Below are 14235 nucleotides of genomic sequence, written 5' to 3'. Positions count from 1 at the left end.
TTTGTAGGTAATTTATGTTTTCTCTGATTTGCTTTGAAAGCATGCCCTTTGTATTATGCAGTTTCACTATGATGTGTCTATATCTAGATTTTTTTTTAATCCTGCTTTGGATTGACTTGTGACTCTTAAATCTGAATAGCATTTTCTTTTGAGATTTTTGCCTCTCCCAGTTTCTTTTATCTCTCTATAACTCATGTCTAAGGTAGATTTTTGTTTTTTCCTCTCTATCCTTTTGCCATATTTTGTTAATTCACTGTGTTGAGTTTTGGAAATGTCATCTATGCTGCATTTTAATCTGTCTACTGAATTTTAAGATCAGTTGGTGTAAAAAATATATTTCTAGAAGCTCTGTTTAATTTTTTAGAGAATATTTCTGGTCTTTAATTTTTTACTGTGTTTTGTTCTGTTTTCATCTGTTTGAAATGTTATTTTAATTTTTTAGTCATTGCAAAAATATACTTTATTTATAGTTGACCAGATAGTTTTATGACTTAAAATTCTTTGTGGCCAAATTCAGTTATTTATTTTTTGGTTGATTCTCACTTTTAGTGTGGATTATTTCCTTATATGTTTTATAAATACATGTGAAATCTTAACCTCCACAGGACTTTGTTTATGGGAATTCTGTGTTCTTGGGCTGCAGATGTGTGCATTTAAAAAAACTTTTCATTATTTTTACTAGGGATATAGGGATAGCTCCAGGGATATCTGCCTGTAACTAAATTTATTTTAAATATTTGACCTGGGTTCTTAAGTCCAAGTTGTAATATAAATTCAAACCAAACCCAAAAATGTTCTGGCCCATTTTTAAAAATTATTTTTTCTACCCCAAACCCAGAAAGAGTTAGGCATGCTTCTTTGTCATATCCCACTGCTTGTGAGTGATTTCTTTCTAGAACATAGTTCTATTCATACTATATCGTTTTGAGAGTACTAGATTTATGGAGGCATCTCATTCCAAACATCCTGGCTCATGCAGATTTAAGGCCTCATTTGCTATCCTTGTATGAGTATTAAAATGTAAATTCCTAGATACCAAGACCGATAACCTGCTTTCTACACCTCTGTATTTTTCTGGCATCTGTGGATTTCTATTTATTAGGAACTCTTTACGTAAAGAATGTTCCCGGGGTGCCTGGGTGGCTTAGCTGGTTAAGCAGCTGCCTTCAGCTCAAGTCATGATCCCAGGGTCCTGGGATCGAGCCCCGCGTCGGGCTCCCTGCTCAGTGGGGATCCTGCTTCTCCCTCTTCCTCTGCGTGCTGCTCCTCCTGTATGTGCTGTCTCTCTCTGTCAAATAAATAAATAAAATCTTAAAAAAAAAATGTTCCTGAATATTCCTGTGGTTTCTAGTACTTTGCAAAAGATTATCTATGGCAGTATTGTCCAACTTTTTTCATGCATAGGTACACAGAGAAAATAATATTAATTCACACAGAGAAGATGATATTGTACAGAATGTTAGGGTAACTGGGGAACATTTCTTGGATAACCATATGAAGTTTAGTCAAAAAAATTAACACATAATTTAAAAATAAAACATAAATTATAAAGAGGAAATCAAATGCTTAGTTTATTTAGACAAACCATGAGAGACTCTGGACTCCAGGAAACAAACTGAGAGTTGCAAAAGGGAGGGGGCTGGGGGGCTGGGGTAGCCCAGTGATGGGTATTAAGGAGGGCATGTGTTGTGATAAGAACTAAATGTTATACAAAACTAATGAATTGTTGGACACTACATCAAAAACTAATGATGTAATATATGTTGGCTAACTGAACATAATAAAAAAAATTAAATGAAGTAAATGAAAGAAAGAAAGAAAGAAAAAGAAAGAAAGAAGAGAAAGAAAGACAAAAGAATCTCTTTGGCTCCCATAAGATTAAAGTCAAAGTCAAAGTACCGATTTGCACATACTAAAAATATAAGAAAAAGTCTAACTTTCTGGAATGTTCTTCCTCATCATGATGTGTAATTCTGTATGTTAAACAAAACAAAACAAATATATAACCCTGCCCCAAATGTTCCTTCCCTGGAGTACTCCCTTCTCTGTGAAGATTGTGTATTATCCCAGGCAGCTATCCTGACTTGGGTTTGAATAAAACTCTCTTCCTTTCTCTCTAAAATGTTAAAAATCAATCAATCAATCAATCTTCAAATTTTTAATTGAAACTCTTCAGTTTGTATCTGGGAACATATCATTTTTATATGAGGTTTTTATTTCTGTAATGGATACATGCGATTCCTAATCAAGACTTTTCAGTGACAACCTCTTCAAAATCTTAATAGTCACCATCAATGAGAAACTGTTCACACAATAAAAGGATAAAAAATTTAAAAATTGTTCAAATATTTAAACTGTATGAAATTATATTTAAGTCATTGAACAGCTCTCCCATTCCTTTCACTCATAATTGCAATGTTGAAGTTTCACGTGAAAATCAAATAGCTTTCAAATCTAATCAAACTTTTAATAAAATGTTTTTAGATAATGAAATATTTTAAAATTGTGATGACCCCTTAATTTACAGCATGCACATGCCTATTTAGAATAGTCCCTGGGAATAGCTTGGACAACCTTAAATGGGAAACTTACTCATGATTAGACAAAAGTATCAGATATATACAGTCAGAGAATCAAGTCTACTATCTAGCCAGCATTCAGGCTCTTCACTATACCCTCAGCCACACTGGATCTTTCCATGGCTTACACCTAGAATGAAGCTTGCACTCTTCCAGAGCACCATGAACTGCTTGGTCAGAATGGACAGAACTCCAGGCCTCACATATGGCTGCTTGAGATCTATATCCACCCTCAGCCTACCGGTGTGCTGCAGGTCACTATTTACAAAGCTGTGATCTAGAGCACCATATTGCTAAAGCAAGAAGCCTAGATTAAAAATTTTAATCTAAAGAAGAAAGAAAAAGGAATAAAAGGAAGAAAGGAAGAAGTTGTAATGAACAAAAATTTCCTATTTTATTGAAGATAAGGAGGAAGGCTTGATAAATACTGAGTACCTCTTATGAGGTAGGTACAATGTGCTGGGTAACTTACTTATACAATCTCACAGTTTCTTATAAAAGTTTGTCAAGATACTGTTATCATCCCAATTTTGGATACAAATAATCAATAGAAAAAATTACCTTGCCCAAGCTCACAGAACTAGTGAGGAACTGGGTTTCTGTTCAGACATATCTGTCTAGAATGTTCATGACTTTATTACTTTTGAGTCAATAGACTTGGTTCAAATTCTAACTGTTCTACTTATCAGTTATATGATTTTAATTTACTTAATCTCAAAATTACTTGCCTTATCCATAAATAAGGGATAATAAATAGTCCATGTCTCAAAAAATTCATTATCCTCAAAATAAATGAGATAATGCATCAGATATCAGAGTGTATGATTGGAATTGAGGCCCAAGCATCAGTAGTTTTTAAAAGTTATCAAGTTTGACTACTTCTTTGCCAATTTGAATACGTGTTATTTCTTTTTGTTGTCTGATTGCTGTTGCTAGGACTTTCAGTAGTATGTTGAACAATAGTGGAGAGAGTGGACATCCTTGTCGTGTTCCTGATCTTAAGGGAAAGGCTCTCAGCTTTTCCCCATTGAGGATGATATTCGCTGTGGGATTTTCATAGATGGTTTTTATGAAATTGAGGAATTTTCCCTCTATCCCTACACTCTGAACAGTTTTAATCAGGAAAGTATGCTGTATTTCGTAAAATGCTTTTTTCTGCATCAATTGAGAGAACCATGTGGAGTCAAACTCTCTCTCTTTGCAGATGATATGATACTTTATGTGGAAAACCCAAAAGACTACACCCCTAATTACTAGAACTCCTACAGCAATTCAGTAATGTGGCAGGATACAAAATCAATGCACAGTAATCAGTTGCTTTCCTAAACACTAACAGTGTAACCCTAGAAAGAGAAATTAGGGAATCAATTCCATTTACAATAGCACCAAAAATCTTAAGATACCTTGAAATAAACCTAACCAAAGAGGTAAAGGATCTATACTCTAGAAACTACAGCACACTTATGAAGGAAATTGAAGAAGACACAAAAAGATGGAAAAATATTCATGGATCAGAAGAATAAGCATTGTTAAAATGTCTTTGCTGCCCAGAGCAGTCTATACTTTCAACACCATCCAGATCAAAATAACAATGGCATTTTTCAAAATGCTGGGAACAAACCTAAAATTTGTACAGAACCAGAAAAGACCCCGAATCACCAAGGAAATGTTGAAAAAGAAAAACAAAGCTGGGGGCATCATGTTGTCTGATTTCAAGCTATATTACAAAGCTGTGATCACCAAAACAGCATGGTCCTGGCACAAAAACAGACACATAGATCAATGGAACAGAATAGAGAGCCCAGATATGGACCCTCAGCTCTATGGTCAACTAATCTTCAACAAAGCAGGAAAAAAAATATGCAATGGAAAAAAGACAGTCTCTTCAATAAATGGTCCTGGGAAAATTGGACAGCTATATACAGAAGAATGAAACTCGACCATTCTTAACACCATACACAAAGATAAACTCAAAATGGATAAAGACCTCAATGTGAGACAAGAATCCATCAAAATCCTAGAGGAGAAAATAGGCAATAACCTTTTTGACATGGGTTACAGCAACTTCTTTCAAAACAGGTATACAAAGGCAAGGGAAACAAAATCAAAAATGAACTTTGGGACTTCATCAAGATAAAAAGCTTCTGCACAGCAAAGGAAACAGTCAACAAAACAAAGAGACAACATACAGAATGGGAGAAGATATTTGCAAATGACACTACAGATAAAGGGCTGGTATTCAAGATCTATAAAGAACTTCTCAAATTCAACACCCCCCAAAAACAAATAATCAAGTCAAGAAATGGGCAGAAGACATGAACAGACACTTCTCCAAAGAAGAAATACGAATGGCTAACAGACGTATAAAAAAAAGTTCAACATCATTAGCCATCAGAGAAATTCAAATCAAAACCACATTGAGAAGGGGGAGGAGCAAGATGGTGGAGGAGTAGGAGACCTAAATTTCATCTGGTTCCAGGAATTCAGCTACATAGGGATCAAACCATGCTGAACACCTATGAACTAAACAGGAGATCGAAGAAAAGAATAGCAGCAACTCTCTGAACAGAAAAGCGACCACTTTCTGGAAGGTAGGATATGCGGAGAAGTGAATCTGAGGTAATATTCGGGAAGATAGATGGCGGGGGAGGGAGCCTCTGTCAGCCACTACTGGCAAGTGATAGGGCAGCAGAGCACAAAATCAGAACTTTTAGAAGTCTGCTCCACTGAGGGATGTCGCTCTAGTGGCTAAGCAGGGGGTGGAACACTCACTGGGATCCTCGGGGTCACAGAAAGACAAGGGTGCCTGCATGCAGCAGATCTCCTAGGTGTCAGAGCGGGGAAGCCGGCTGCAAAGACAGAGTCGAGGAGTGGGCTCTCAGCTCGGGGTTACCATAAACCATGATCTGTGGCACACTCAGGCCACTGCTTTTCAGAGGGACACAACAAGTAGCAGATCTGGGGAGACTTGCCTTCCTCACCCAGGAGGAGCGGCACGGAAGCTCACTGTAGGAATCTGCTAGGTTTGGAGACTCCAAACGGGGGTCATGTGCCAGAGATAGAAACGCTCGATCACTGGCCGGGTGAGCACAGAATGAGGGCAGAGACCAGGGAGACAGGAGTGATTGACTGCTTTTCTCTGGGGGCTCACTCGAGGAGTGGGGCCCTGAGTTCTCGGCTCCTCCAGGGTGGAGATTGGGAGGCTGCCATTTTCACTCTTGTCCTCCAAATCTGTATGGAAAGCTTGCAGGGAACAAAAGCTACTGAGAGCAAACCGGAGCAAATTACTTAGCCTGGCCCCCGGCAAGGGCGGGGCAATTCCGCCTCCCGCAAAGACATTTGAAAACCACTGCAACAAACCCCTCCCCCAGAGAATCAGTAAGAACAGCCAGCCAAGACCATGTTTACGGATCAATGAGTACGGCAGAACGCCAGAACTAGGGGAATACTGCACATAGAATTCATGGCTTTTTCCCCCCTGATTCTTTAGTCTTTCAAAGTTTAATTTTTTTAATTTTCTTTTTTTTTTAATTTTTCTTTTTCCCTTTCTCAACCAAAATCTTATCAATCCCTTTTTTAAAAATCTTTTTTATTTTCATTTTTAGAGTCATATTCTATCCCTTTATATTAGTTAACCTTATTTTTGTTATATATATAAGTTGTTCTCTCTTTAAAATTTTGGGATACAGTTTCTTCTCACAGACCAAAATATACCCTAAATCTCTAGTGTATGGCTTTGTTCTACTCTCCTGCCTGATCACATTCACTCCCTTTTCTTTTCTTTTTTTTCAAATTTCTCTTCTTTCTTTTTACAACCAACTTCTTATCTTATCAATTCCTTTTATAAAATCTTTTCTGTTTTTCATCTTTACATTCATATTCCATCCCTTCATCATATTTACCTTTATTTTTGACAATGTATAAGTTTTTCTTTCTTTAAAATTTTGGGAGGCAGTTTCTTCTAACACACCAAAATGTGCCCAAAATCTAGTGTGTGGTACTGATCTATTCATCAGCCTGATCATATTTGATCATGTTCTTTTTTTCTTTTTTTTTCTGTTTTTACTTTTTTCTTTCTTTCCTTTCTTTTCCCCCAGTTTCAAGTCTCTTTTGATTGGTTTAGTGTATATTTTTATGGGATAATTGTTACCCTGTTAGCATTTTGTTCTCTCATTCATCTATTCTCCTCTGGACAAAATGACAAGATGAAAAAAATCACCTCAAAAAAAAGAACAAGAGGCAGTACGTACTACCAGGGACCTAATCAATACGGACATTAGTAAGATGTCAGAACTAGAGTTCAGAATGATAATTTTAAAGACACTAGCTGGATTTGAAAAAAGCATGGAAGATATTAGAGAAACCCTTTCTGGAGAAATAAAAGAACTAAAATCTTACCAAGTCAAAATCAAAAAGACTATTAATGAGATGCAATAAAAAATGGAGGTTCTAACTGTTAGGATAAATGGGGCAGAAGAGAGAATTGGTGATATAGAAGACTAAATGATGGAAAATAAAGAAGCTGAGAAAAAGAGAGATAAACAACTACTGGAACAGAAGGGCAGAATTCTAGAGAGAAGTGATACCATAAGATGAAACAATATTAGAATAATTGGGATCCCAGAAGAAGAAGAAAGAGAGAGAGGGACAGAAGGTATATTGGAGCAAATTAGAGCAGAGAACTTCCCTATTTTGGGGATAGAAACAGGCATCAAAATCCAGGAGGCACAGAGAACCCCCCTCAAAATCAATAAAAATAGGTCAGCACCCCGACATCTAAGGTAAAACTTATGAGTCTCAGAGACAAAGAGAAAATCTTGAAAGCAGCTCGGGACAAGAGATCTGTAACCTACAATGGAAGAAACATTGGATTGGCAACAGACCTATCTACAGAGACCTGGAAGGCCAGATAGGACTGGCATGGTATATTCAGAGCAGTAAATGAGAAAAATATGCAGCCAAGAATACTATATCCAGCTAGGCTGTCACTGAAAATAGAAGGAGAGATAAAAAGTTTCCAGGACAAACAAAAACTAAAGGAATTTGCAAACATGAAACCAGCCCTACAAGAAATATTAAGAGGGGTCCTCTAAGCAAAAGAGAGAGCCTAAAAGTAACATAGACCAGAAAGGAACACAGACAATATACCATAACAGTCATCTTACAGGCAATACAGTGGCACTAAATTTATATTTTTCAATAGCTACCCTGAATGTAAATGGGCTAAATGACCCAATCAAAAGACACAGGGTATCAGATTGGATAAAAAAAACAAGACCCATTGATATGCTGCCTGCAAGAGACTCACTTTAGACGCAAAGACACCTCCAGATTGAAAGTGAGGGGGTGGAAAATAATTTACCATGCTAATGGACACCAAAAGAAAGCTGGGGTGGCAATCTGTATATCAGACAAGTTAGATTTTAAATCAAAGACTATAATAAGAGATGAGGAAGGACACTATATCATACATAAAGGGTCTATCCAAAAAGAAGATCTAACAACTGTAAATGTCTGTGTCCTTAAAATGGGAAAGGCCAATTTTATAAGGCAATTAATAACAAAAGCAAAGAAACACATGGACAACGATACAATAATAGTAGGGGACTTTAACAACCCCCTCACTGAAATGGATAGATCATCTAAACAAAAGATCAACAAGGAAATAAAGACTTTAAATGACACACTGGACCAAATGGAGTTCACAGATATATTCAGAACATTCCATCCCAAAGCAATAGAATACACGTTCTTCTCTAGTGCCCATGGAACATTCTCCAGAATTGATCCCATCCTAGGTCACAAATCAGGTCTCAAATGGTACCAAAAGATTGGAATCATTCTCTGCATATTTTCAGACCACAATGCTTTGAAACTAGAACTCAGTCACAAGAGGAAAGTCAGAAAGAACTCAAATACATGGAGGCTAAAGACCGTTCTGCTAAAGAATGAATGGGTCAACCAGGAAATTAAAGAAGAATTAAAAAAATTCATGGAAACCAATGAAAATGAAAACACAACTGTTCAAAATCTTTGGGATGCAGCAAAGACGGTCCTAAGAGGAAAGTATATAGAAATACAAGCCTTTCTCAAGAAAGAAGAAAGGTCTCAAATACACAACCTAACCCTACACCTAAAGGAGCTGGAGAAAGAACAGCAAATAAAGCCTACACCCAGCAGGAGAAGAGAAATCATAAAGATCAGAACAGAAATCAATGAAATAGAAACCAAAAGAACAGTAGAACAGATCAACAAAACTAGGAGCTGGTTCTTTGAAAGAATTAATAAGATTGATAACGCCCTGGCCAGACGTATCAAAAAGAAAAGAAAAATGACCAAATAAATAAAATCGTGAATGAAAGAGGAGAGATCACAACCAACACCAAAGAAATACAATTAATTATAAGAACATATTATGAGCAACTCTATGCTAGCAAATTAGATAACCTAGAAGAAATGGGTGCATTCCTAGAGATGTATCAACTACCAAAATTGAACCAGGAAGAAAGAGAAAACCTGGAACAGACCTATAACCACTAAGGAAATCTCCCAACAAACAAAAGCCCAGGGCCAGATGGCTTCCCAGGAGAATTCTACCAAACATTTAAAGGAGAATTAATACCTATTCTTCTGAAACTGTTCCAAAAAATAGAAATGGAAGGAAAACTTCCAAACTCGTTTTATGAGGCTACCATTACCTTGATCCCAAAACCAGACAAAGACCCCATCAAAAAGGAGAATTACAGACCACTATCCTTGATGAACATGGAATCAAAAATTCTCACCAAAATAGTAGCCAATAGGATACAACAGTACCTTAAAAGGATTATTCACTACAACCAAATGGGATTTATGCCTGGGCTGCAGGGTTGGTTCAACATCCGCAAACCAATCCATATGATACAATACATTAATAAAAGAAAGAACAAGAACCATATGGTCCTCTCAATAGATGCCGAAAAAGCATTTGACAAAGTACAGCATCCTTTCTTGATCAAAACTCTTCAGAGTATAGGGATAGAGGGTACATACGTCAATATCATAAAAGCTATCTATGAAATACCCACAGCGAATATCATTTTCAATGGGGAAAACCTAGACCTTTCCCCCTAAGGTCAGGAACACGGCAGGATGTCCACTATCAGCACTGCCATTCAACATAGTACTAGAAGTCCTAGCCACAGCAATCAGACAACAAAAAGAAATAAAAGGCATCCAAATTGTCAAAGAAGTAGTCAAACTCTCTTTTTGCAGATGATATGATACTTTATGTGGAAAACCCAAAAGACTCCATCCCAAAACTGCTAAAACTCATACAGGAATTCAGTAAAGTGGCAGGATATAAAATCAGTGCACAGAAATCAGTGGCATTCCTATACACCAACAAGACAGAAGAAAGAGAAATTAAGGAATTGATCACATTTATAATTGCACCCGAAACCATAAGATACCTAGGAATAAATCTAACCCAAGAGGCAAAGGATCTGTACTCAGAAAACTATAAAATACTCATGAAAGAGATTGAGGAAGACACAAAGAAATGGAAAAACGTTCCATGCTCATGGATTGGAAGAACAAATATTGTGAAGATGTCTATGCTACATAGAGCAATCTACACATTCAATGCAATCCCTATCAAAATACCATCAACTTTTTTCAAAGAAATGGAACAAATAATCCTAAAGTTTATATGGAACCGGAAAAGACCCCGGATAGCCAGAGGAATGTTGAAAAAGAAAAGGAAAGCTGGTGGCATCACAATTCCGCAATTCAAGCTCTATTACAAAGGTGTCATCATCAAGACAGTATGGTACTGGCACAAAAACAGACACATAGATCAATGGAACAGAATAGAGAGCCCAGAAATGGACCCTCAACTCTATGGTCAACTCATCTTTGACAAAGCAGGAAAGAATGTCCAATGACAAAAAGACAGTCTCTTCAACAAATGGTGTTGGGAAAATTGGACAGCCACATGCAGAAGAATGAAACTGGACCATTTCCTTACACCACACACAAAAACAGACTCAAAATGGTTGAAAGACATGAGACAAAATCCTAAAGGAGAACACAGGCAGCAACCACTTCGACCTCAGCTGCAGCAACTTCTTCCTAGAATTATCGCCAAAGGCAAGGGAAGCAATGGCGAAAATGAAGTATTTGGACTTCATCCAGATAAAAAGCTTTTGCACAGCAAAAGAAACAGTCCACAAAACCAAAAGACAACCGACAGAATGACATATCAGATCAAGGACTAGTATCCAAAATCTGTAAAGAACTTATCAAACTCAACACCCAAAGAACAAATGATCCAATCAAGAAATGGGCAGAAGACATGAACAGACATTTTCCAAAGAAGACATCCAAATGGCCAAAAGACAAATGAAAAAGCTCAACATTGCTCAGCATCAGGGAAATCCAAATCAAAACCTCAATGAGATATCACCTCACACCAGTCAACATGGCTAAAATTAGCAAGTCAGGAAATAATATAGCATATTAAAAGACCTGGGAAATTTTACTGGGCAGAGGATAGTAGGATATTAATGATCAATAGATATTTCACTTTCTCATTTCTTTATTCCAGCTACACATATGAACATTATTTCTGTATTAGATTTCCCTTTTATTTAGCATTAATCTAGTTCCTAAAAGTGCAGTATGGCTTCCAGGTTCACTGGAAATAGATCTGACACCTAGAAAATCTCAGAAAAGGGGGATGAAGCCCTGTGAGGTTCAAAGGCCATTTGTCCCCTTGATACGGATTTTCTTAAATCAGACAGCAGCCAAGACCCTGGGATAAGTAATTGAACTGAAAACAGGCAGGTCCAGGGTTTTTGTTGTTGTTGTTGTTGTTGTTTAAAGATTTTATTTATTTATTTGACAGAGAGAGACACAGCAAGAGAGGGAACACGAGCAGGGGGAGTGAGAGTGGGAGAAGCAGGCTTCCTACTGAGCAGAGAGCCCAATGCGGGGTTCAATACCAGGACCCTGGGATCATGACCTGAGCCGAAGGCAGACGCTTAACAACTGAGCCACCCAGGTGCCCCTCGGTCTAGGTTATTAATAACTGAACAGTCTTGGACATTCTTGATGATTTAATTTAATGACAGAAAAGAGGTCTGCAACTGAAATGCCTGGTGATGGGGTCAGTAACTGGGTCTCTGAGCAGAAAGGAAAACACGTTATTCTTAAGAGCTTATTTCATAGAACAAAGCATTTTTTTTAGTCCTAAATATGATGCTAGAGAAAATAGCTTTGATTTTCTCTTTTAAGTAAACAAAATTTTAAAAGGTTAAAGAAAATTACCATTTTATTTATTTTTGCCCTTACTTTACAAAACAGGCTTGGTTTAGTTAAGAAATTCTGGAACCTTAGTGAGTAACTCAAGCGTAGAGATCATGGACGTTTTACTTATCTTTTTTGTTCCCTGGATTTAAATATCAACTCTCCATATATTCATTGCATGACTTTGGACAAATTAATTAACTTCTCTGAGCTCAGTTTCCACATCTGTAAAATGGAGATGGTAATATTTTGTATAGTTATAGTAGAGTATTTAAGCATTTATAAAAATGTATATAATTCCTGGCACTTGATATTATATAATACATCACACAATAAATATTTGCTCAATGAAATTAGATGTGAATTTTGATGCTTCCCTCTCTTTCACCGCCTATGGATAGAAAAACTAGCCTATGGTAACCCTTTGAAAGTTTTCCTATTTCTCTGACTACTCTTGCTGCCTTTGCTCTGGTTCTCATCCTCTCTCTTTTGGACTATTTCAGTGGTCATTGAGTGTGTTTTAACCCCAATTCTCTTCTCTTTCCCCATCTCTCCTCTCCACGTACAATAATAAAACTGTTTACTAAAACAAAGACTGATCTCTTTTCCCTATACTACCGTCATGGAAAGATTTTAGTCATCTAGAGCACTCCACTCCTCCATTTTAAACGTGAACCCCAGACAGGGAAGGGACTTACCCAAGTGCCTATGCTTCTATAAATTGATGCTGAGATTAGGGTTGAGCTCAGTACCCCTGGCCCCCAGTGGAGGATAACAAAAGGAGGTGCAGAAGAGGACATATATCCTCCAGGTCTAGTGAAAGGGATGCTGAACAGTTGTAGAACTTTTAAACTTCAATTTTGCATTCAGTTATTATCTTTTCTGAACTTCAAATGTAATACTCTAATAATACTATTATTCATTTCCATATAAATTCTAGGTCAGCCTCAAGAAAGGGCACAGTTAATAATAGCTAAAATTTATGTAGCGTTAACTATGTACAAAGCATGGTTCCAAACACTGTGTATTTATTACCTTATTTAATTATCATCAGTAATCCTAAGTACTGTTATTATTGCCATTTTTCAAATGAGGAGACATAGAAAGGTTTAGTAGCTTGGCAAGGTCACATGACTTGAGGGTGGTAGAGTGGGATTAAAACTCCGGCTTCCAGGTTTCAGAGTCTGTGCTCTTGACTACTATGCTAAGCTGGCACAAATACATTGACTTTCTATGGGCACCATTTATTCTCACTATACTGTTGGCAACTAGTCCATATGACTTCCTCTAACCTTGCTTATCATTTCCATTCCTGATTAGCAGGAAGTGACAACTTACATAGCATAGTCTTCTGATAAAATTTTTCCTTTTTTTTCAGAGAGTCATTTTCAATATTGTTAACTTCAGTAAAACCAAGAGTCTTTATAGAGATGGAATGGCTCCTATGGTGAAATCTACAAGCAGACCCAAATGGTAAGTGACCAGAACGGGGCCTACTTCTGGTTGGGAATTTGACCCAGGTCTCAAAGTTAATGTGCTGGATGGCTAGGGCTTAACCTCACTGGCACTGAGAGGAGTAAGATGAATTTCTTGATGGCTATTGTCTGGGTTCTAGGTAGAGGGTAGGGCTCTTTGAGAATGTTGGAATAGGGAACACGGTTCCACATATGGAGTGACCAGCATTCCATTATGAGGGAAGGTACAGTCTGTTATTTGGTGAACTTCCTGTCCTGTTGGCCTTTTATCATGGTATCTTTGGAAATGTAACTGAAATTGATTCTATGTTGTTTTATTTTTGTTTCCTAGCCTGAGCAGAGATGTTGTATAGTAACCTGGTAGAAACATTGGGAACTACAGTTTAGTAGATTTCCCTTGCTTTGATTGTTTCTTTGTGGCATTTTTATATAGATGTTGTGTGCTTTGTGGATGTTAAAATTATACTTGTTCATTGCTATAGTGAGGGTGAGGAGAGTTTGATAGGCTTGTTTAAAATAGTAATAATTATGGTAGTGATGATGATGATAACTGCTCTCACTTACTGAGAGCCTGTTCTTTTTACATATTTTACATTTGCTGTCACTATTATCACAACAGGTTTGCAAGGGAGAGCTTAAATATTCCTATATTACAGATGAAAAAGTTGAGGCTAGGAGAGGGTAAATACTTTCTCAATACCATAGGTACTGAGAGGAGCCTGTGTTATTTTTATTACCCCACAGTACCATCCAAACCAATTAATTTTTCATCCATCCATTCATTTATTCTTTCAACAAACATTGATTGAATGCACCAAAAATGAGAGTTTTTAAAGATAGAAACCAGTGTTATTCATCTATCACACAGTAGGTATTAATTGAATGCTTGTTGA

At 37.0% G+C, this 14235-nt stretch overlaps 1 protein-coding gene across 1 annotated transcript in view; it reads left to right on the top strand.

The window, feature by feature from the left end:
• LOC113933182 (BEN domain-containing protein 5) overlaps window positions 1-14235 on the top strand; it is a 1542215-nt gene that overhangs the window by 771738 nt on the left and 756242 nt on the right. The window contains exon 4 of the mRNA XM_035727241.1: window positions 13246-13340. Coding sequence (XP_035583134.1) covers window positions 13246-13340 — 95 coding nt within the window. The remainder of the gene's footprint in view (window positions 1-13245; window positions 13341-14235) is intronic.

The sequence above is a fragment of the Zalophus californianus genome, chromosome 4 (genome assembly GCF_009762305.2).
Source record: "Zalophus californianus isolate mZalCal1 chromosome 4, mZalCal1.pri.v2, whole genome shotgun sequence".
Taxonomy (NCBI): domain Eukaryota; kingdom Metazoa; phylum Chordata; class Mammalia; order Carnivora; family Otariidae; genus Zalophus; species Zalophus californianus.
Note: the sequence above shows the minus strand (reverse complement) of the source record. Positions and strands in the feature narration are given on the sequence as shown.